Source organism: Tiliqua scincoides, chromosome 1 (genome assembly GCF_035046505.1).
Source record: "Tiliqua scincoides isolate rTilSci1 chromosome 1, rTilSci1.hap2, whole genome shotgun sequence".
NCBI lineage: Eukaryota > Metazoa > Chordata > Lepidosauria > Squamata > Scincidae > Tiliqua > Tiliqua scincoides.
In genome coordinates, this window is record NC_089821.1 from 35,464,727 (window position 1) to 35,487,892 (window position 23,166).

A 23,166-nucleotide genomic window follows, 5' to 3' on the forward strand; every position below is an offset into this window, starting at 1 on the left:
AATTTCCACATAACTTTTGTTACACATGCATTGCCTCTGATAATATGAGGAAGGAGCGGGTGCTCCTTTACCTTTACCTTTACCTTTACCTTTAAGGATGAGTACACAATCTAACTCTTTGTCCACATGAAAGTTACCCTAGAGCAGGGTTTCTCAAACTTTGAGGGAGCTTTACTCCCCCCCCCCCCCCCGCAAGTAGGTTCTTGCAGGAGAGGGGCTAGGGCAGCAACACGATCCCCAGGAATGCATCGCTAAGGGGGGTGCGGGGACCCCTGCATAGCCCTCCACAGCACTCCTGGAGACTTGGAATCTACAATAGAAGAGGGTGCAAATCTCCTCCTGCAAAATGGCAGTGCTTTGTGCCTGCTGCTTTGATTGCAGATTCCAAACCCCAGGAAGCGCTGTGGAGGACTGCGCAGAGCTCCCCTCACCTCCTGCAGCCTGCTGCAGCCCTACTTTTAAAAAGTGCAAAGCACCCCCCTTGCCCCCCTTAGCGATGCAATCCTGGGGATCGTGTTGCTGCCTCCCTCCCCTTCCCCCATCCATTTAAGGGATGGGGAAAGTGTTACTGGTCACAACCCACCAGTTTGAGAACCACTGCCCTAGAGGTTGTGCTCAGTGTTCTTAGTGTGGCACTATTGGTGTCTCTAGATGCCAAGCACCAAAGAATTGGTGACATCCTTCATGTCACTTTTTCCTTCTGGGGGAATATGTGCTTCTAACAATAAACTGTGTGTGAATGCTGAAGTTGCACCTTCCTCAATATATAAAAGTACCCTGATTCTTATTCTGCTGGTTCATGTGAATTGCTACATTGCTGTTCTAGTTTGTCCATTAACAACGATTTGGGGATCAGATCATGGGATTGCATACTTCTTTACCTAACTTTTTCATGCTCAAATCCACATGCCCTCTTTTGTATAGACATAGGGTCTGAGTGCCCTTTAATGCTAACCTACTTCCAGGCTTGTGTTTGAGGGCAGTCAGAGATGTGGCTCCTGTTAAAGTTTCATTGAATGTTTTCTTTGTGATAGTTCTGGCTTTTTAAATATGGGTAAAAATTACATATATCAAATTGTGACTGTGCAGTATTGTCCATCTCTATGCTTCTGTGTGTGTGTGTGTGTGTCACATTTTTGGAAAAACAAGTATTTATGAATATTTTAATTTCTAATCCACAGTGTAAAGATCACTGCCATGGCCCCCATCACGGTTGCAGCTGGCCTAACACGTATGAAGAGAAAGATCTGTGCAAAGAGCAAAATCCACTTCCTTTTGCAGAGGACTACAGTAACTTTGATATTGTCAAAGCAACCCAGTAAGTTTTTTTTTTTTTTTGGTGTTTTCATTCCATTTTGTGAAGTAATTGCATTTATAAAGATGTATTGGATTTCAGCTGCAATACATGGTACAGATTAGAGAGATCAAAAGAGAGACCAATAAACCTGCTTGTATTTAAATGTAGGATTTTTTTCTTGCATAATCCAAACTGCTTCTCTCTCTTTTTCTGGAAAAGGGCCTGTTTCTCATAGGAAAACCTTCCTGTCCTACTCTAGTTTATATTCCATGTCATTCCTTTAGAAGAAATGAATACTGCAAAAGCTTAACAAGACAATTTATATAAAACATACATATGCATTAAAACCAAGCAAGAATAAAACATCATAATTTCAAAGATAAGAAATGTTATTTGATATAGGACTTTAATATAACTTTTGATAACTTGATGCAAGACTGCTGCACATTAATTCAGATTACGTGTTTAGATTTGATTTGGCAAACTAATTGGTGAGGTTATGCTACCTCTGTTATCCCAGGATGCTGGTTAATGGAAGTGAATGGTCAGTTTGACCATTTTGATAAGGTGCTGAGTACTGAAGCCTTTAAAAGATGTAAAACAAAAAATGATTCCCTAAATTTTTACCTTTGGAAAGTTCCTTGTTACCTAAAAGCTTGACAATGTTTAGTAGGAACTAGATTCCTGTGGTAACAGATGTGTTCTTTCCTATTGTAACAAATGTGTTATGTACTTTGTTTAAGCAAGCAAAAGTTATGATTCCTTACAGTCATTAAGTATAACATCTACAACACACATTTTGTCAGTGAATAGTTACTGAAGCTATCCCAACAGATAATATTTTCACCAAATATGTCAGCAGAGCCAGCCAGCATGAGGTCAACTGAAGCGGTGGTCTTGGGCAGCAGGTTGGTGGGGTGCACTCATTTTTGTCTACTTGCTCCATTGCTCCTCCTCCTTCTCCTTCCACTCCCTGGATTGGAAAAAAGAAGAGGGGGGCAAAGAGAAAGAGGAAATGTGGAGGGGAGAAGGGGGCTCAGCTGGAACACTTGAGAGTGGGAGGAGCAGAGGCTGCCACTTCATTGAGCAATCAGGGCAGCACTTGGCATGCTGCCTTGTGGACTGGCCATCTATGGCAGGATACTACATCCCATCTCAAAAATGTGTTTTAACTACTCTAGGAACAGATGCAAATAATAACAATTAATTTCACTGAAGATTGTATTTTTGAGCTATCTGTGGGTTTATAGCACAATCCTATGCATGTCTACTCAGAAGTAGTGCTCAGTGGGGTTTATTCACTGGAAACTGTGTTTACAGCATTAGTCAGGCATTCTCCATTCAGTACACGAATGAGATTCTGCTGCATATGATCCGAGTATGCTGAAGTATTTGAAGCCTGCATAAAATGCCCTGTGGATGGAGGGAAGCAGGATTAGTGCAACCGACTGGAGTGTAGGAGTGATGTGGATTTCAGTAGTATGGAAGTTTTGGTATGTTAGGAATTCTGAACAGACTTATTTTCCTATTTTTTAAAAAAATTGTCATTAATACCTCGTTTACCAAAACATTTTGCATTGAAGATTTTGTTTGTAATCTACTACAAATGGTCAGTCATGCAACATTTTTTTATATACTGTAGTAACTGATAATACATAATATTAAACTATTTAGACTAATTTTTCCAGTTACAAGCAATTTATATTTACCTTTGATAGATTCTTCTATATATGTGTCTGGCACATTCTCTTTGTATTGTCCACTTTTGTTGTTATGAAATAGTTTCATTATTAGCTGTAATTTAATAAGTATTTAAATACAGTACTTAGAATAAAATTATACCAGCTTTCAAACTTCTTACTGTTTAAAAATTTCCTCCAATAACTCTAAGTAAAGTTAAATTAATTTTTTTCTTATATCAGATATGGTCTGTTGGAACGGTGCAAGGAGTTGGTAGAAGCAGGATATGATGTAAGACAGCCGGACAAAGAAAATGTTACACTTCTTCACTGGGCAGCTATCAATAATCGGCTGGATCTTGTCAGGTACGCTATTGACTGTATATGTGTTTGCATGAACTTGTGACTGTAAACAAATGAATTGGGTATAATATTGCTCTTGTTGTGTTTGTGTTTTTTGTGTGTGCTAAGAGAAGTGCATAAGATATGCTTCAGTCCACTTTGCATATGGTTATACTAGAGAAACTTAAATTATTTTACACACCACACATCTATGGTGTGACTTACGCTCAAATATAATTATTGAAAATAATATGAAAAACTTTAAATAAAACTGTAAATTTGTCACATACAGTAGCTTCCCCCCATATCCCATGGGTCCTATATCAGTGGTTTCATTTATCTGGAGTTCTCAAAATCCCTCCTCCCAGTTATTTCATTTTATTTCTTTCCCATTTTTTCTTTTCCTCCACTTTTCCCTTTATTGTTATATTGCACATATAATATTGTGTTTTTAAGATTCTAACATTGTATTATGTTGTTCACTAATAAAGGTTAAAAAAATTCCCCGTCACACCTCACTTCATTTGCAAATGCTTTGGAAAAGACACTTTTTTCTTCCTTTTTCTTTGGAATGCTATGGAAAAGGAAGGAAGCAAGCAGCAAGAACCTAGACTCATAGCTGCTAGAGGAGACAACAGTGAAAACACAAACAGGAAGTGCAATCTAGCATTCTTGCTGTCAATCTACTTCCTCTGCTGTCTGCTTCCTGTTGGTGTGTTCTGACTATCGGCTCCTCTTGCATTCTTCTCTAGCAGCTGTGAGTCTAGGTTCTCTCTGTCTGTTTTCTTTTCCAAAGTGTTCCAAAGCAAAAGGCAGAAAGTACTGCATTTTGAAAAGCATTTGCAAATGAAGAGAGGTGAGTCATGAGCTCACCCAGGGTGGGGGGTGATTTGAGTAGGATTCGTGACTATCTGCAGTTTGGGGTATCTGCGGTAGCAGCAGGAATGTATCACCACAGATACCGGCCATGTGTCTGTATTTTGCTAAAAATTGCACTAGAAGAGGTAGCCAGATAACACCTTGCACACACGAGTCATTTCTGTTCACGGAACAGAGAAGTCTCCATATTTGCAGATTCTACCCACCCACCTGCAACACATCACATTTCCCTTTGAACTGGGGAGTCTCTTGACCAGCAGGATCAGCTTTTGGGGGAGAACACAGGTTACACTGGAAAGAAAGAGGTTGAGAAATCTGGGACATAAACTGAATTTTGCTCACAGTTCTTTGAATCTTATTTAGAAGTACAAGGTGCTTTAAAACAGTATTCTTGACTGTTTTAGGATCAAGGTTAGCAGTATAGGGTTTGCAATAAAGGTAGCTGTTCATCATTAAGACACTTTGTACAGAAACTGATAATAGCAGAATCCTATGCATGATCACACCAAAGTATGTCTCATTCAGATCAGTTGGTCTTACTCACAAGTAAGTATGTTTTGGATTACAGCCTTTGATAACCTTTTGTAATTGAAATTTACATTTAAATGAAACTGTCCTTTTTGTCATTGGTGAATCCCTTTCCTGCTCAGTTTCAGCATTGTAATTAACCTCTAAATGCCATCTAAAGTGGAAAGATTACTTTTTCTAGATTATAGTGCTCTATTGACTAGCAACGTGCTGAAATAGTACAGAAGAATATGCATATTTTCAGTGTGTAGCATATTGAGTGTGTGGAAGTCACGCCCCCAGTTGTCAACAATTTCTGATAAGGTCAGAAAGCAAATTTCTTATCTTGCCCCTCCCCCAATTGAAGATGTAGCTTTGTCTTGATCTGCCTTCACACTCCTCTTTCCCAAAGGCAAACAAGTTAACAGCCCAACCTTGAGCTGCCTGGAGCGCAGGGCTGCGATGGCGAAAACAGCTGCCATGGCATCCAGCGTACCCTGGGCAGCTGCTGCCATCTCCTCAGGAGAAAGGGATGTTTGTCCCCTCCCCCAAAGTAAAGGAAGTAGCCCCGCAATGAGGCTGCTCAATTCTACAGCAGCTCTGGAGCTGCCGCAGCATTGAAGAGCTCCATGTCAGGCCATGGGACCTGACACAGAGCTCAGGATCCAGTGGAGCTGAGCTCCACCAATCCCACCCTCCTCCCGCCCCGCTCCCTCCCCCTGGTACACCTCCTCCCTGCCCTCTCCCACCTCCCTCTGCCCCAGCTTGTCTCCTCCCTGCCTTCCCCCACCTACCTGTCTGCCTCCCGGCAGTTCAGGCAACTGCCAAGCTGTCTGGTGCTGGGCTAGCTCTAATGCTGGACCAGCTCTGAGGGCTCGCATATGTGCTTTATGGCACGTTTGCGACAGTGTGTGTTGATGGTAAATCAGCACACAGTGTTTAGGATTGGGCTCTCAGAAAGGGCAGACCTGACTATATACAAAGAAAGAGGATTTTTCACACCCGGTGCAACTTTACCCTGTTCTATAACATTTTGATCTCTCTTTTTAACCAGCAGAGGCAAACCAAGTAGGAGTAGGCAGACCTGATCAACATTGCAACCCAGTATTTTCTTCATCTTGCCTAGTTTTCTTGAAGCCAGCAAGCCAGTTGGGAAGGCTAAAGAATTTAATCTCTAACAGGAGAAATTAGATGCTGGGAATCAAATATCTCTTGATTGTGAAGATTAATTGTGAACAAAAGACATCCTGCACATGTTTAGGACAGTGTAATCTTTGTTCCTGCTTTCCACCTCTTTGTTCTTTTCCTCAGCACTGGAAGACAGATGCTAATTCCTTGCTCAAATTAAATTTTGGTGGGATGGGCCTGTGTCATGCTAGGGCATTCTCTTAATCTTTGTCACTTATCTGGAGAAAAGGGAAAGATGAGGACATCCCTGTCCTCACATTTTTTTCTTTAGCATTGTTCTGCTTCCCTCTGACTTGTCTCCTAGAAAATATTTTGCTATTATGTTATGCAAAACCTTTTGCCCCTTTGATGATGAGGGCAGATTTGTAGCCTTCCCTCCCAACTTGAAGAGCGGGGCATGTAACAATAGCTCACAAATACAAAATACATTTACATTTCCAAGTTAACATCAATCAACAGCTAAAACAATACTACATTTTCCCATTCTTTTAGGTTAACATGGGACCAGTTACAGAATGTACCTATTATAGTATTGTTCAGAGCATTCTACTAGCAATAGTGCAACAAAGCTACTGGCTGTTCAGTTGAACCCAAGCCATTTAGGGATGTATATTGGCTGAGATTTGAAGAGTCGATTAGTTGGTTGCTAACCCTGTGGAATGTTTGATGTCTTCAGTGGAATAGATGGCCTCCATACCATACGGCAAACTGTTCAAGTTTCTATGCCCATTAGAACTATCTTGCAATGGGGGGGGGGGGGGGGAATTGAGATAGTGTTATATTTTCCCCTAGACAGTTTTGCATGGGAGCATGTTACTTGAATATGTTTGAGGAATGCACTTTCTCTACCAGGAACAGGAATTCACCTGGTAAGTAAAATTCCTATTTTTCTTACCAAAAACAATAGGCAAATATGCAGTGATATTTCAGCAGTCATTGAAATTAATATACTGACCTTGGGCATAAAAGGCTTTGCCCAGATATTAGTACAGGCTTTTCTTCTAAATGTTTGCTGATTATCTATTTATGCAATGCTTTTGTTTTGTTGCTATGCAGGTACTTTATCTCCAAAGGTGCAGTAGTGGATCAACTAGGAGGGGACTTAAATTCAACACCACTTCACTGGGCTATTCGGTATGGAACTTAGCAATACCAAATAATGCTTTGTATTCAGATTATACAGTGCTAAATAATTTGTATTCCGATGTGTGGATGTGATCTGTAAAGGGAAACAGAATTTTAATTCTGCAAAAATTACTTTGCTAGAAATGTGTGGGGCTTGAAGTCGCAACAAAACAAGATACTGGATCTAACCCAGAGATTTGCAAGCAGAGACTGTGTTCCTTGTGTTGAATGTATATTTATATAGTGTACCTGAGGCTAAAGAGAGGAAATGTGTGTGCCAAGATTTGATGGCTCCTCAGAACTGTGAGAACGTATGAGCGTTACAGCACCAGTGCTTCTCCCAGAGAAATGCCATAACTCCAGGGTAGAGCACATGCCTTGCATGCAGAAGATCCCAGATTCATTCCGAGCATCTCCCTTAGGATTAGGGTAGAGATGCTGGTAGAGACCTCTACCTGAGACTTTATAGGGCTGCTGCCAATCAGTGTGGACAATTTTAAGTTAGGTAGACTAGTGGCCCAACTAATTATAAGGCAGTGTCATGTATTTGTCTTGCTGTTCAATACAAGATATTTCAGTCAGAAGCCCTTCTGAAGCCAGACCTGTGTATCACATCTTGGAACCCTGCTTTGGGAGAACAAGAGAACAGTTGCAGGAGAGAAACAAGGAGTAGAGGAAAAAACTAAGCACCCCTCTTGCCTGCTTACAGGTTCTCTTTTGCAAATTTCAACCTTCTGACATCTGCAGCTACTTTTAGTATTTTTTTTTTCTATCTCCCATGTTTGCCCATAGCCACTTATGCATGGTTTTTCTTCCATTTACTAACCCCCGGTGTCTTAGCTGCTATCAGCAATCTCTGTGTTACTGCATAATCCTGGACCAATGACTGCTACAACACAGTTTTATCACATCAACTCTTATCACATTTTTTTGTTAGGAAAAGAACTTCATCTTGTTTGCATAAGGTAGTGTTCTTAAAAAAAGCTTCTATCTTTTTCCAGACAAGGACATTTGTCTATGGTCATACTTTTGTTAAAATTTGGAGCAGATCCCACTCTTATTGATGGTGAAGGATACAGCAGCCTGCATTTAGCTGTGCTTTTTCAGCACATGCCTGTTATCGCTTACCTCATATCAAAGGGTCAGGTATGTTTTTAGTGTGATGTCTTAAGTTCTTCTTTCTCACTGTGACTTGCTGTAGGTGGGTGTTACTTGAAACCTTAATGATGAACAATTCATACTTGTGCTGGTATGCATCTTATTTTATAATTGCACAGCTATAACTAGGGGTGTTTTTGGAGGATATTTTAATCCTTAAATTTGGATATTTTAATCAGAAATTTTGGAAAAAAATAGTACGTTGTGGTGTTACGTATTTTATCCAAATTCTTATTCAGAATTGTACAAACAGCGCAAAAAAGCACAATACGTATTTCAACTGCGAACTATATCATTTAGACTATTACCAAACATGTATACATACTTTTTTCCAAGCTTCTCAAAAGTGCAGCATCGCACAGACAAACAAAAATTTTTTTTTAATTACAGTATCCCCCTTTGCATACCAGAATGGTGCAAAATGTGCAAAACAGACACAAAGTGATCAGTTCGAGGTTCAGTACAATACATAAAACATAAAATTGGAGAAAGGCTTCATTGAGCCTTGCTTGGTTTTCCAAGCTTCTCAAAGTGCGGCACCACACTGACAAGTCCCAGAAAAGATATTTACAGAGAGTGGCTTATGGCAGAGATCCAGATCCAAGCACATTCACCTGATCACAGATCACATACAGACCATAGTTTAGAACTCAAGCATCCCACCTCTAGATTACAATACAGTGCTGATACTGTACCTGGGCATCCCACCCATTCCACTCTCTTCCCCCCCCCCAACATTTTTCCCCCCAGCAAGCTTTTGGGATCAGCTTGTTTAATCTTTCAGTTTGTTTTAGAAATCTAACTGCCCAAGCTGTATTGGTGTTTCATCTTAGTGATAGCCCAGGGGCGTCATGAAAATTACATCAAACTGTAAATGGTTAATGAATTATACAATTTAATTCACTGCAGTGCTGCCAGTTTATATCCCCAACTATGGACTTAGCTGTTATTTTTATTTACTGAAACGTTAATATTTTTTCATGTTTAGAGTATAGATACAACTGATCTCAATGGACGAACACCTCTTATGCTGTCAGCCCACAAAATAATTGGGTGAGTAATGACTGTAAATCAGGGGTGCTCAATAGGTGGATCACGATCTACTGGTAGATCGCGAGGCAAAATGAGTAGATCGCGGAGTGCCGACCCCCCCCTTCAGGTGCCTCTGGGAGGAAACGCCGGGAGTAAGGCCCATTGTACTCAATGGGGCTTACTCCCAGGTAAGTGTGGCTAGGATTGCAGCCTCACAGCCTAATCCTAGGCATGTCTACTCAGGAGTAAGTCCTGTCATACTCAGTGGGGCTCAAGGTACACCAACATACATTGTACACATAAATGTTATATGTTATGATGGCGCGAACATTGTAAAAAAAAACTCTGGTAGATCTCCGGGCCTTGCTGGGTTTCAAAGTAGCTCTCGAGCCAAAAAAGTGTGAGCACCCCTGCTGTAAATTAAGAAAAATGTAGTGTTAAGATTAGTTATATACTGCTTTTCCATGAAAAGTAGTCCACAAAGTGGTTTCCATAGCTCAACAAATAAATTCTTTGTATGTTTACTCGGAAGGAAGTCCCACTGATTTGAATGAGAGTCACACTCTAATAAATTGGTGTAGAATTGTAGCCAAGCAACATAATCCCAAATGTATTTAACTGGAAGTAAATCCTACTGTGTTGCAGTTTGCCCCCAGGGAAGTGCAGACAGGGTTGCAGGCTTAATCTTGTATTACAGACCCAACAAATTACAGAAACAACAAATGTTTCAAGGAGATATTTCTAAAGTAAACATTCACAGCTAATGGATAAACTTCTGAAAGCTGGATTTTTTAAAATAGAAAAATGGGGTGTGTGCCCCAATGCTGGCAGCTTCCATTAAATGCGCATTCAGTATGTATTATTCTGTTGTTTGTTATTATGTTGCAAAGGGAACCTTTCTGATTAATATGATGATTCTAAAGTATGTGTGTCTTTCTTCTTTCTATAGTTTCATCAGGTACTTATAATTTTTATGTACCATATACAAATTCTTCTATGAAAAGAATAAGTTTAATTTGGAGTTACCTTTTCTTAGCTAACTGTGTAGAAACCTTATGATCCTTTAGTGTGCTTGCATGCAGTTTGTAACATTTTTAGCACGTGAGGGTGTCTTGTATGTATGGGCTTTTCAAGAAGTCCAGTGAACACTCGTTCCTATTCTGGCTGAAAAGTTCTTTGGTTCCTTCTGTATCCAGAGGGCTGTTCTTCCCACCAGTAGAATAGAAGCTATGGCTTTATACTCTGCAAGAGTAAATATAAATACATAAAAGAAGGAGCTGCTGTTCTAGGAACAACTATTATGGCTTCTGTTTAAAGTAGTTGTCCCACAACTGCTTTTAATAAAAATTGGAAATCAGGAGATGCAAGGTCTCATCTGATTTATCCTGAGTTTTTTGCTTCAGATGTTTAGATCTTTTTATTCAGGGGTAGTGTCAAAAATAATCCCACAATGCTTTAAAGATTTACTGTACTATAATAAACTTGATTTTTAAGGTTCCACAGGCCACTTTTCTGCTATAACAAAGGCTGCAATCTCGTGCATGTTATGGTTAATAAAATGATTTATTTAAAAAAATTTTAAGTTGACATATCTTCTCTTTGCTAATTTCTTGTATTTCTTTTTCTAAACCAGTGTGGAACCTACTCGCTTTCTATTAAAGTTTAATCCTTGTGTCAATGCTGTAGACAACGTTGAGAAGAACACTGCATTGCACTGGGCCATTTTAGCAGGAAATGTTAGTGCTGTAGATCTGTTACTAGAAGCTGGGGCCAGCTTGGACATCAGAAATGTTAAGGTGAGATTTGATTTTTTTTCATTAAGGATCTTTCAGACTAGTGTAAGTCACAAGACAGTTATTGAAGATACGGCTGTAGGTCGTGAAATATGTTGCCTGTATGTATAAACATTTTAGGACCAATGAAACAATGAAAACCAAGAGCCCCGTCCTATGCACCAGGGTCACCACAAGGAGCAGCAGTACCGAAAGTACCCACTGCATCTTGTGGGACTAGGGCAGCCACCAGACTCGCCTCGGGGTAAGGGAACATTTGTTCCCTTGCCACTGGTAAAGCCCCAGCAGTCCCAGTGGAAATCCTCAGAGCTGCCCCAGCTATTTTGCAGCACAGTCTGCCGCCATCTTCATCCCTGGGCCAGTTCCCCTGTTCTGCTCGCCCCCTGCCAAGTTCTGCCCCCCTCAGTCTTTCCCCCACCCCATAAAGCTTTCCACAGGTTGGTGGGAGAACTTACCACTGGCTGCTCTGCAGGATTGCCTTCCCAGTGCTGAAGCCCAATGCCAACTGGTATGGGCCTCATTGCAGGCACCACATCCTTGTTGCCAGTGGAGAAGTGCCTTATGACACTTTTGCGATGGCAGTTACCCAGGCAGCATGGTGGCCACCAGCACTGCCCGGAACAGGATCAGGCCCCAAGAGTCCAAGATGGTATCGCCCAGCTTTTTGCGACCCACCCAAAAAGGGTCACTACCCACTAAGTGGGTCGCGACCCGCAGTTTGAGAACCTCTGCATTAGCCTATATGTAAAGTTTGATTCTTTGCCCCAACATGCATGACTTTACATTTACTTACATTGATACGCATCTACAGTGGCATCGCTAGGGGGGGTGCAGGGCTGCACCAGGTAACGTGTACGGGGGGATGATGCACACTGGGGGGCGCACTGGGTAAAAGCGCGGTGGTTAGGAATAACCCCATCATGCTATATACCGGGGTCTCTAAACTTTTTGGCCAAAGGGCCGCATCAAATATCTAGCACAGTGTTGAGGGCCAGGAAAAAGTATTAAATATAAAATTTGAATAAATACATTAGAGATGGAACTTAGATGAATGAATAAATGAATGGGCTCAAATGTCCAGGTAAAGAAAGCACACACTTAAATGGACCTCCATTCACCCATCCCACAAGCACAACTCTGGTTGTGTTTGGTCAACTGGACCAGAGGCTCTCAGGGGATTAGAGACTCGCCACGGGCCGGATAGAGGCTCGCTGTGGGCCATATCTGGCACCCGGGCCAGGGTTCGAAGGCCCCTGCTATATACTATTGAATGTGGAATTTACAGCAGAATGGAATAAAAAAGCTAGAGTGAAATATCTCTTTCAAAAGTTATGGGCAAAAAACCGGAAAACAAAAAATGCATGGAGCCCTATGGATAGTGAAACTGAGCCATATCATGCATTTACTTGTGGGTAGGCAAAGTTGCCTCAGTCTGTTGGAAAGGGCAGGCTGACAGGAATCCAATGACACCAGAATGGTCCTGTTCCAATGAACGCAGCCCCCAAAAAGCATCCAAGAAAGAGATTAATGTATTGAGCCCTATGGAAAGCGAAAGTAAGCCACATGGTTGTGTTTACTCGTGAGTACGTAAATGTTCCTTAGCTTGTGGTGAGACCAGGCAAAGGGGAATGTGAGGCCACCAGAATGGTCCCAATCTGATGAACGTGGAGCTCTACAAATACTCTACAAGGCATGATAAGGTTTAAGGAGGGTTTGTATAAAATTATAAGAGGATTGGTGTAGGTTCCCAGTCTTGTCCCAATATGAGCAGGTTGCAAGAACAACACTTCAACTACAGTAGAGTACTTTCAGCAGTTGTATTGGTCAAGGGATATCACATATAGAGTAGTCATTTAACAGTCCAAGAGTCAGCACAGAGAGCAGTCAGTTCCAGTATAACAAATCCAAATCAGTTCCAATAATACACAGTCAAAGGTTCAGTCCATAAGTCAGTAATATCACATACATACAGTATCCAACCTCTTCAGTCACTGGCAGCAGTCTCACAGTTACTCCATCAACTCCCCTACTGCTGCACTTGAGGCTCCTTCTGACTAACCTCATATAGTCAGCTCAGCCAATCAGTATTTGGCTTGGTCACACCCAGGGTGTGCCTGTCCCAGGTGCTTGCTGATTCTGCTGAATCATCTCCCTGCACCTGCTCCCTGAACCAACATGTAAGCTGTGGTTCTGCAACACTCAGAACACAAGCTGACAAGGCAGCCCCCTCCCTCCACTAGAAAGGATAAAAAAGAGGCTTCAGTTGATAAGGTGAACTTTTTCCTTTTTTAGACTTGCAAAGCCAGGTGGATCCTGACAGTGATCTGGTTCAAACAGATATTAAATTGAGCTGGACACTGGATAGGGCTGAAAACCTTACTGATTTTTGGGGGGAGTATATAATTAAATTATATAATTATTTTTATTTAATTATATAATAATAATTTATTTTAATTTGCTTGATGTTACTTCGGCAATCACATCACTTCCGGTGGGTCCTAGACAGATTGTCATTCTAAAAAGTGGGTTCCAGTGCTAAAAGTTTGAGAAGTGCTGCAATAAGGTGTTAGTAAGATGACACCCGGGGGGGGGGGGTGTGACACTAGTGACCAAAATCACGAAAATCACAGTTTGGAGGAATAATACCATCATGTTATATATCAATCAATGTGTAATTTAATGCAGAATGCAATGAAACAAGCCACATTGAAATATCCGTGTTCTATCAAACGGTACAGCCAAAAAACCAGTGGGGGTGGGGCGATGGTATGTTGCCACACCACCACCTGGGGTGTTGCCCTGCCCACTGGATGGGGGTGACTCACTAGGCTCCTGAACAGGGTGACACGAGACCTAGTGATGCCACTGCGCATCTGCCATTTTGCTGCCCAGGCTCCCAGCTTGGATGGATCCTTCTGGAGCTCTTTACAATCTCTTTTGGTCTTCACCACTTGGAAAAGTCTCATGTCGCCCACATAGTTAGCCACCTCGCTACTCAGCCCTGTCTCTACGTCATTTATGAACAGGTTGAAAAAGACTAAGGACACAATCCTAACCAACTTTCCAGACTGAGGTAAGGGCAGTGCAGCTCCAAGATAAGGGAACAAACATTCCCTTACCTCGAGAAGGCCTCCGTGACTGCCACCCAACTGCAGGGTGCAGCACATGCCACATTGGCACAGCAGTGTCAGTTTGGGAAAGTGGGTTAGGATTTGGGCCTAAATGAACCACTTGGTCTCTCCAGTAAGGTTCCTGTTAAGGAGTCTAAATATGTGAATCATTAACTGTGATTTAAAATGGAATAGCGGAAAAAATGTGGGTTTGTGACAATAATTTAACCCCAATGAAACCAACAACATAATTAGTTTAATGTGATCTGTAAACATCTGTTTGTATTTAAAGCACATAGGATAAGGGACTTTGTCTGTACTTTCATTACTCCTCTTATGTTGCAGAATTTTTAAATTATCCTCCTGTATGATTCTTCTGGTATGTCCTTGGGGATTATAGTACTACTAAATTATAATGTTACTAAAAAGCAAATTTTAACTTTGTTTTGAGGTATGACTGACTGCATGGCATATAGAGGGTATAATTATTCAATTTCATTTATAACTAGTACTAATGTTACAGTAATCCACTAATTTGTCATAATTGGGTTCCTTGCATAAGGATAATATCTGTTAACCCTTCCAAGTTTTTTTGGCTTGTCGGCTTGCCATGCAATTATGTGTTATGAAGTTGCAGTAGAATAGCTCCATTCTAAATGCAAAGTTTGAAATTAGGCAGTTAATTAAGTTCTGAAATGAAGGAGTTACCTAAATATTTTTATCTGCTGAATTTATCTTGGTTTTTAAAGTGCTTAATACCTTACTTTTTTAAAGGAGGAGAGACCACTTGACCTTGCTGATCAAATTCAAAATCGTTTACTTATTCATATGCTCACTGAGGAAGAAAAAATGAGAGCCAGAAGAACTTCCAGGTTTCTGAGGATATTGGGAGAAAATGAGGTATTATACATGAAAATCTTGGAATGCAGCTGTGCACTTTAAAAAATGCATTTGAATTAAGGATCCTGTTAAATTCATAGTGATTGATTAGTGTGGAATTGGACCTGGAACAGAGTGAATGGGATTTGTTGGTAAGTTCTGCAATGTACTGTGTTGAAGAAAACAAGCAGACTGTGCAGCTGGGGATAACCTCTAGCACAGAGACAGGATGATCTGGTTCTGTTCATAGGGAGAGTGGATGGGCAGCAGAGCTAAGGGGGCACAAAGTTGCCACTTTCAGATGCTCAGAGGGCTTTTGTGGCTTTATTATGTATTGAAATATTTTGTGCTGTTTTTCTGAAAGTATGCCACCATTAAAAAATACAAAATAAACCATCTTCAAAAACAGAACAGTTGATATCTGTAGTACCTTCAGGGGCCTGCACCCAGTCTGTGTTGGTACTACATGTTCTTGTAGGGTTATTTCCATCCTTGTCTGTGTCAGCCTTTACTGCAATATATTTATATAATTAAAATATACATTTTATAAATAAAAATTAAATTCGCTCTTAATGAACCCCCTTTTTTTTTTTGCAGTTCTTGATATTGCTTGTGTCATCACTAACATTGATATGGGCTATAGGATTTGTATTAGATTTAAATTCTGATTCTTGGCTGTTGAAAGGAAGCTTGCTAGCCTGCATATCCTTTATCATATCTCTGTTTGCAAGGTATGTGTAACTAGCTTCAGTGTGATTGTTTCTGCATTGCAAAAATGTTGCTTTAATTTACAGTATTTATTTGAGAATGGTACAAGGGCATCTTTATAGAATCTGATTTTTTTTAAACACACGATGAAAACATAATGTGGTAATATAATTTAGATTGTGAGCCCCTTGAGGACAGGGAACCCTTTATTTGTTCCCTATATATGAACTGCTATATGAACTGCTTTGTGAATTTTTGCTGAAAAGTGGTATATAAACATTCTTAATAATAATAAACCCCCCCTGGATCAGGTCAAAGGCCTGTCTAATCCAGGATCCTGTTTTCCACAATCATCTACCAAGTGCCTCTGGGAAGTCCCCAACCTGGAAAGAAAGGCATACCTCTCACCCATCATTGCTTTGCTGCAACTGGTGGGCAGAGGCATACTCCACTGCTGAACCTGAAAGTAGTGTATGGTGAGTGCAGCCATCATAGACCTGTCCTCCATGAATTTGTCCAGTCCCCACTTGAAGCTATCTAAGCTACTGGTCAGCACCATATTTCATGACAGCAAATTCCACAGCCTTATGTGCTGTGTGAAGTAGTACCTCCTGAGGTCCATCGTAAGTCTCCCGTTAATCAGTTTCATTTAATGACTCCTTGGTTCTGATATTATGAGATAGAATTTTTTTAAGTAACAAGTATTGTCCATTATTTAGATGGCAGGGAAGAATTGTTTCACCCAGGAACATGGCTCATTAATGATCCAATAATATCTAGTTTGTTAGATTGTCTAAACCAGTAGTTCTCACTCCTTTAGAACCGGGAACCACTTTTTAGAATGAGAGTCTGTCAGAACCCACTGGAAGTGATGTCATGACCAGAAATGACATCATCAAGCAGTAAAATTTTTAACAATCCTACAGGTCTGTGACATTCCCCAAATGCAATCACTTACCAGGGTAGCATCAAGTCTAAAATATTAAAAATATTGAAATGAATGGGGACCCACCTGAAATTGGATGACGACCCACCTAGTGGGTCCCGACCCATAGTTTGAGAAACACTGGTCTATACCAGTAGGCTGCAAACTATGGCCTGCAGGCCAAATCCAGCATAATGAAAACGTGTTCCCCGCATGGAGCTTACCATTCCGTGCCTCTTATCTTTCAAGTTGATCTCCTCACAAACCTGTGCCAGGCAGTTGTGTCTGCCCGGAAATTGGGGCACAGAGCCTCCTGGAGTGATGAGCAGCAGAAGCGGCTGCCTGGTGTGGGTTTGTGAGGCGATTAGCTTGAAAAATAAGAGGCTATGGTGCAGAACAGTAAGCACCACGCCACTTGAGGAAGGCCTTTTTGTTATTCATGGTTTGGAGATTAAAATAATCATAAACAGTATTTCTTGCACAGATTCAAGGCAGTGTATTGTCCAAACTTTAAGTTGTCGTAAGATAGTCCTACAAACACGTAATTTACTGCCTATACACATGGTGTACATATTCTAGATCAGGGGTGTCCAAACTTTTTGGCAGGAGGGCCACTTCATTTGTCTGACACTGTGTTGGGGGCTGGGGAAAAATAATTAATTTATATTTAAAATTTACATAAATGAATATATTTGAGATTGCGCTTATATGAATGAATGAAGCTCTTGTGATAGCTCAAGGCCTATAAAAGACCTTGCACAAAGCCTTTCCTTTGCTGCCGCCTCACAGATGTGAAACAGCAAGCAGTGGAGGGAGAACTCTGCCCAAAGCTTGCACGAGAGGTCAAACAGTCAGCCCTCTCACTGAGAGTAGTTGCATCAGGCCAGCGCGGGCTCTAGCAGAGACTCATTGGAGACTGGGGATTCTCCGTAGGCTGGATTGGGGGTTCCTGAGGGCCGCAAATGGCCCCCAAGCCGAGGTTTGGGCACCCAAGTTCTAGAAAGCACAGTCCATTGCATATACCTAAATTAAATTACTTGAATGTAGTAGTGTTGCAAATAACAAAGGAATTTCATGTGTGTGTGTTTTTGTTTTGTTCTTATATAAAAGTGATTCCTGAGTACACAAATAATGAGTGAAGCAGCTTTATTGAAATAAAATGGAAATATATTTTTCTAGTTTTGAATTTTTGAATGGCAAATCCTATATTAAAAATTTTTCAAATTTCCTTTTCAGGCAATTTGTAGGGCTGGACAAACTGAAATATTTTCCAGAAGCATTCATGCTTGGCTCCATCATCTGGATAGCTGTGACCTGTTTTACCTGGTTCCTGCCTGATATCCTTTGTGTTTTAGTGAATAACATGGAATAAACAGAGGCATTCTTAGACATGAATGTACCAGAATTTTTCACGAACTTGTATAAGTTCCTTCTTGACCCTTGCAGGAAAACTTGCTACTATAACAGGCATAACATTTTAAAGGAACAGTAGTTCTCTAGTTACTTCATGAAGAGAAATTCAGAAGGTATGATTATTTCTTTAGGTTACATACAGTATGTTTTATTTCCATTATCGATTGCTTGAGAAATGAGGGACTTGTTCTATGAATAATATTTGTAGCACCTATTAATGATAGAGTTGAGACTATCAGACATGTAGTGGCCTTAGTCTAGGAATATGGGATTCTGCACTTATTATTGTCCTCCTCCTGACAGTGGTGTCCACTCCTGATCATGCTAAAGAGTCATTAGATGGCCAAGATGAAGAAAGTGGAGAAAGGAAAACCCTTGTTCTTACTTCTAGTACTATTGCCTCTTCCCTTAGCTGGAGTAGTGTCCCCACACCTTGAGGACTGCAAACATAAACAGATGGGTATGTACCCAAGAGCACTTTCTTTTCCAGTGATTGAAGAAAAGATGAACTTCAAAATTAGTGAAGAGCTGATACAGGTAGCTTAACATATGTGAGTATACTAGCTGTGCTAAAAACTAAAAAAATCCTGACAGTACACTGTTTGTTCCAATTAGTGTACAGTTAAACTTCAGTGCTTTACCAAGTAAGATCTCCAGATTAGTTTTATCCTAGGAAAGAGAATGCTCTCATGATCTTTGTATTTGGTTGTGCTTGCTGTTCTTGTCTTTACGTACAGGCTTTTATTTTCTGGATTTTTTTCCCCAAAATCGGGGGGCAGGGGGCAGGGAGAAAATTGTTAGTAAAAATAACTGTGCTAAACTAACTTTACTGTATTCTACAGTATGTCCCTAAAGTACCATTTTCTTTTGTATGATTTCTAATGAGATCTTATTAATACAGTTATCTAGATTAATTCCTGGGAACTGCTTGGGTATATTCCAGCGAAAGATGCATGCATATATTTGGCTAACTCCCAAGAGAGAGATTTGCTTGGTACTTTAGAAATAGCAGCACTAATGCTCTGAAACTTTAACATACAAACTTTTGTAAATGATTTTATTGTAAGCTTGCGTTTCAGGCATTAGGCCATCAGTCATGGCGTGTTTTATTCATCTTCTGAGAATGTCAGCACAGTTTCTCCATACCACGTACAGATCCCAAAGGAAGTGGCCCTACATTCGGTCCCGATTCGGTCCTGAATCCGTGGATCCCGTATCTGCGGGTTCGCTTATCTGCTAATCAGGTCTGCGGGAGGCCCCTCTGCATGTGCCCCCTCCGGAGATGAGGGGAGCTCTGCTCTGGAGGGTCCTCTGAGCCCAGCAGAGGATGCGCATGTCTGCCCATGGTCCCTGCCATGCTCAGACTAAGCCTTACAGTTAAAAAAAAAAAGCTACTTCCAGCTTCATGAAGAAACTGTAAGTGACGTTTTTAATGTCTTATAAAGCATTCAAAGGCCTGGGAGACCCTTATAAGGCAGTGGTTCTCAGACTCTCTGGGACAGTTTGAGAGCCACTAAGTCGTTTTGGGGAAGGGAGGGAGGCAGCAACGCGATCATCAGGATCGTGCCACTCAGGGTGGCTGCAGGGACTGGGATGGACTCACCAGTCTCTGCAGCAGCCTTCCTGGGGTACGGGGAGCCCTGCGCGAGCGCTTGCAGGGCTCCCCAGCCGCTTTTCGTGAAAGTGGAGCAATCGCGCTCCACATCCACAAAACCAGAAGTGGAACACGATCGCTCTACTTTCACTTCAAAGTGGCTGGGGAGCCCTGTAGGTGCTCATGCAGGGTTCCCCGCACCCCGGGAAGGCTTCTGCATGCATTGCATCCCAGTCCCTGCAGCCCCCCTGAGCAGCACAATCCTGGGGATCGCGTCGCTGCCTTCCCTCCTGCCCCCACCCCTTAAGGGGACAGAGCCCAGGGCCCTCAGGCTGGGGCATCGTGACGCCTCAGTCTGAATACCACTGCTTATAAGGCATTAAAAATGTCACTTTCATTTTCATGTAGAAACCAGAAGTCACTTTTTTTTAACTATAAGACCCAGTCTGAGCCCAGCAGAGGCAGTGGATGGATGTGCACAGCCTTTGCTAGGCTCAGAGGACCCTCCAGAGTTGAGGGGAGCAGAGCTCCTTTTGCTTCCAGAGGGTGTGGGGTTGTTCCCTGGTGTCTGTGGTTTAAGTTAACTGTGGGGGGTTCCAGAATGAAACAGGTTCCAGAAGTACAGGGCACACCTGTACTTTTTGCTTAAGTTGCCTATTAAGTCTGGGTTATATGGTGTTGTAAGACCAAACTTCAAGCATGTGTACCTCCTATAAGTTAAAGGGCAGGAATAAAGAAGTGTCAAATTTCCTTTCCCAAACTGCCAACATTTGTGCCAATACCCTGTCTGTTCACTTTGCTTAGATGTTGTCATGTGAAAAACTCAGCTGCCTCAGCTTTGAAAGGGGATAAAGCAATGTTTCTCAACCAGTGGTATGGATACCACCAGTGGTACTTGGAGTGATATCTGGTGGTACTCTGTGGAGCCCTGGAGACCTGCCACCTGGCAGTGAGACCAGGAACACAACACAACAAACAGTGGTAGGAAGTTTGGCTTGGTGGGCAAAGCTCCAAAGCTTGCTTTTCCAAGCTTGAAAAAGCCCTCCCATCCACCCTGAGCCTCTTACTGATGTTTGTCCCATCACATCTGGCCTCCCAACCCAGAAGTAACTGGCAATGATGTCATCACCAGTTACAGTCAGTTCTCATTATCCGCTAGAGTTAGGTTCCTGGAAATCCTAGTGGATAGCAAATTCACAGAGAACAAATCATTGATCCTATGGGATCAGTGGTTCATTATCTGTGAATTCGCAATCCACTAGGATTTCCAGGACCCTAACCCTAGCAGATAACAAGAACTGAGTATACTTCCAGTGGTACTTCAAATGGGTGAACCATGCAATTTGGTACAGCGGAGGACCAACATTGACAAACACTGGGATAAAGCCATCCAAGAAGAAAAATATGTATAGGACACAATGGTTTTAAAAATAGTAATAAGATGAACAACTTCTATTTTTCCCTATTAGTGGATAGTGGATTGCCTATTTTTCCTTATTTTTGGATAATTTGAATGCCCCCCCCCCAAGCAGGTGACCTAGCAAAAGTAAATAATTGAAGGATGGATTCCCTGGTTGTGTCATCCTCTGTTCATCAGCCTTTAGCAGAGTTAATATAATAAGGAAAAGTAAGCCTAAGATTAGTAAAATGAAGAGTAAGATTGTTTTATGCACAATTTTTAATCATTAGTGTCCTATAACATGGTGAAGTAGATTTTTGAAATCCTTACGCGGCAGATGCAACTTGACTCTTGTCTAGTACTTAATTACTCATGCAATAACTACACAGAATGAGTGTTGATGGGCAGAAGAGAGAAAGTGTCTTTGTTATCAAGCATACCCAAATGAAAAGTATTTAGCATTTGACCCTTGTAGATCTGAATCTGTCTTAGTAGGGAATCCCACAGACCCTTAGTGGACATTTCAGTGGTACATTGAATTAAGTGAGTGTACCACTTCAAAAGTCGAGAGGGAAACCTTTAGAAATTGTTTGGTACTTTTTATTTTGCTATAATGTAATTTATGTGTCAGTTATATAATGTAAAAAAATGATTTGTGGAAGAATTTTTATTTTCAGCCGTATGTGAATTATAAGTGTTCCTTAACTGAAGTAACATTTTCTAGACACCATATCTCAACTTCCTTTTTTTCTTGGAATGGTCGGACTTTTCTATTATTTCTTCAAAACTGTCAGAGCTGATCCTGGATACATTAAGACTACAGAAGAAGAAAGAAAAATGGTATTTTGGTTCAGAAAGATTCCCCCCCCCCGTGTCTTTTTTTCTTTTTTTATCCTATGTCAGCAGTTTTCAAACTCTCTTGGAGAGTTTGAGCTGCTCCAGGTTCTTGCGGGGGTGGGGGGAGGCAGCAGGGGTGGGGGGAAGGCAGCGGCACAATCCCCAGGATCGCGCTGCTCAGGAGGCTGCAGGGGCTTGGTTGCACATACCTGAGCTTCCTGCAACCTCCCAACCTCCCCTGCGCAACCTTCTGCAGGGCTCCCCACAGCTTCAGAAGTGAAAGTGGAGCAATCATGCTCCACTTTAACGGAGGCGGGGCGCTAGCACTCCGCCTTAGCTTTCAAAGCTGCAGGGAGCCCTGCAGAAGGTAGAACAGGGCTCCCCGCACCCCAGGGAGGCTGCAGTATGCTCAGGCTCAAGTACTTGCAGCCAAGCCCCTGCAGCCTCCTGAGCAGCGCGATCCTGGGGATTGTGCCGCTGCCTCCCCCTGCCCCTTAAGTTAAAAGTGGCCAGGGCCCAAAGGCTGAGGCATCGCAATGCCCCAGTTTGAAAAGTCCTGCCCTATGCCTTTACCTAGTGTGTAGTTAGTCTGTGGAATTCCTCTGCCACACCCTTCCCCACCTTCTCAAATGCACTTCTGGTTTGTCAGCATGGGCCCCCTGTGGATTTCATTATCTGCTGAATTCGGTATTCACCCTTCCACACCATTCCCCCTGCCACCACAGGATGTGGTGAGGGCATCTGACCCAGATGCTGTCAAAAGAGAATTGGACAAATTTCTGGAGGAAAAACACATCATGTCTGTAACCCGTGATGGACATGTGCAACCTCCTAATTTTAGAAGTGGGTTTCCTCAGAATGCCAGATGCAAGGGATGGCACCAGGATGCAGGTCTCTTGTCGTCTTCTGTGCTCCCTGAAGCATTTGACGAACCCCTGTGAAACACAGAAAACTGGACTAGATGGGCCTATGGTCTGTTCCAGCGGGGCTGTTCTTATGTTCAGTGTCTCTCTCTTACTGAGGGTGAGCTGTGCATTATGTGGATATTTCTTTTAATGTTCCCTTAATTATAAAGTCTCACTTTGCCTGTAATAGAAACCTGGGAAAAATAGTGAGACTGAAAACGCAGAACAGGAAACAGGCTCAACTACAAAAAAAAGTAGGTACATTGGGCCCTCCATATCTGCAGGCTTGGCATCCACTGATTTGAATATGATTTGGTATAGTTGGATGGCTTTGTCCCCTTTCAAAGCTGTGGCAGGATATGGTGGAGGGCCTCAGAGGACCTCTGAAGGCTCCCA

At 41.8% G+C, this 23,166-nt stretch overlaps 1 protein-coding gene across 1 annotated transcript in view; it reads left to right on the forward strand.

The window, feature by feature from the left end:
* The window catches only part of ZDHHC13 (zinc finger DHHC-type palmitoyltransferase 13), a 36,063-nt gene that overhangs the window by 3,426 nt on the left and 9,471 nt on the right, over positions 1-23,166 (forward strand). Inside the window, exons 2-11 of the mRNA XM_066636767.1 lie at positions 1,182-1,318; positions 3,220-3,342; positions 6,949-7,026; positions 8,019-8,163; positions 9,164-9,228; positions 10,841-11,003; positions 14,885-15,010; positions 15,587-15,720; positions 17,859-17,968; positions 21,753-21,868. Coding sequence (XP_066492864.1) covers positions 1,182-1,318; positions 3,220-3,342; positions 6,949-7,026; positions 8,019-8,163; positions 9,164-9,228; positions 10,841-11,003; positions 14,885-15,010; positions 15,587-15,720; positions 17,859-17,968; positions 21,753-21,868 — 1,197 coding nt within the window. The remainder of the gene's footprint in view (positions 1-1,181; positions 1,319-3,219; positions 3,343-6,948; positions 7,027-8,018; positions 8,164-9,163; positions 9,229-10,840; positions 11,004-14,884; positions 15,011-15,586; positions 15,721-17,858; positions 17,969-21,752; positions 21,869-23,166) is intronic.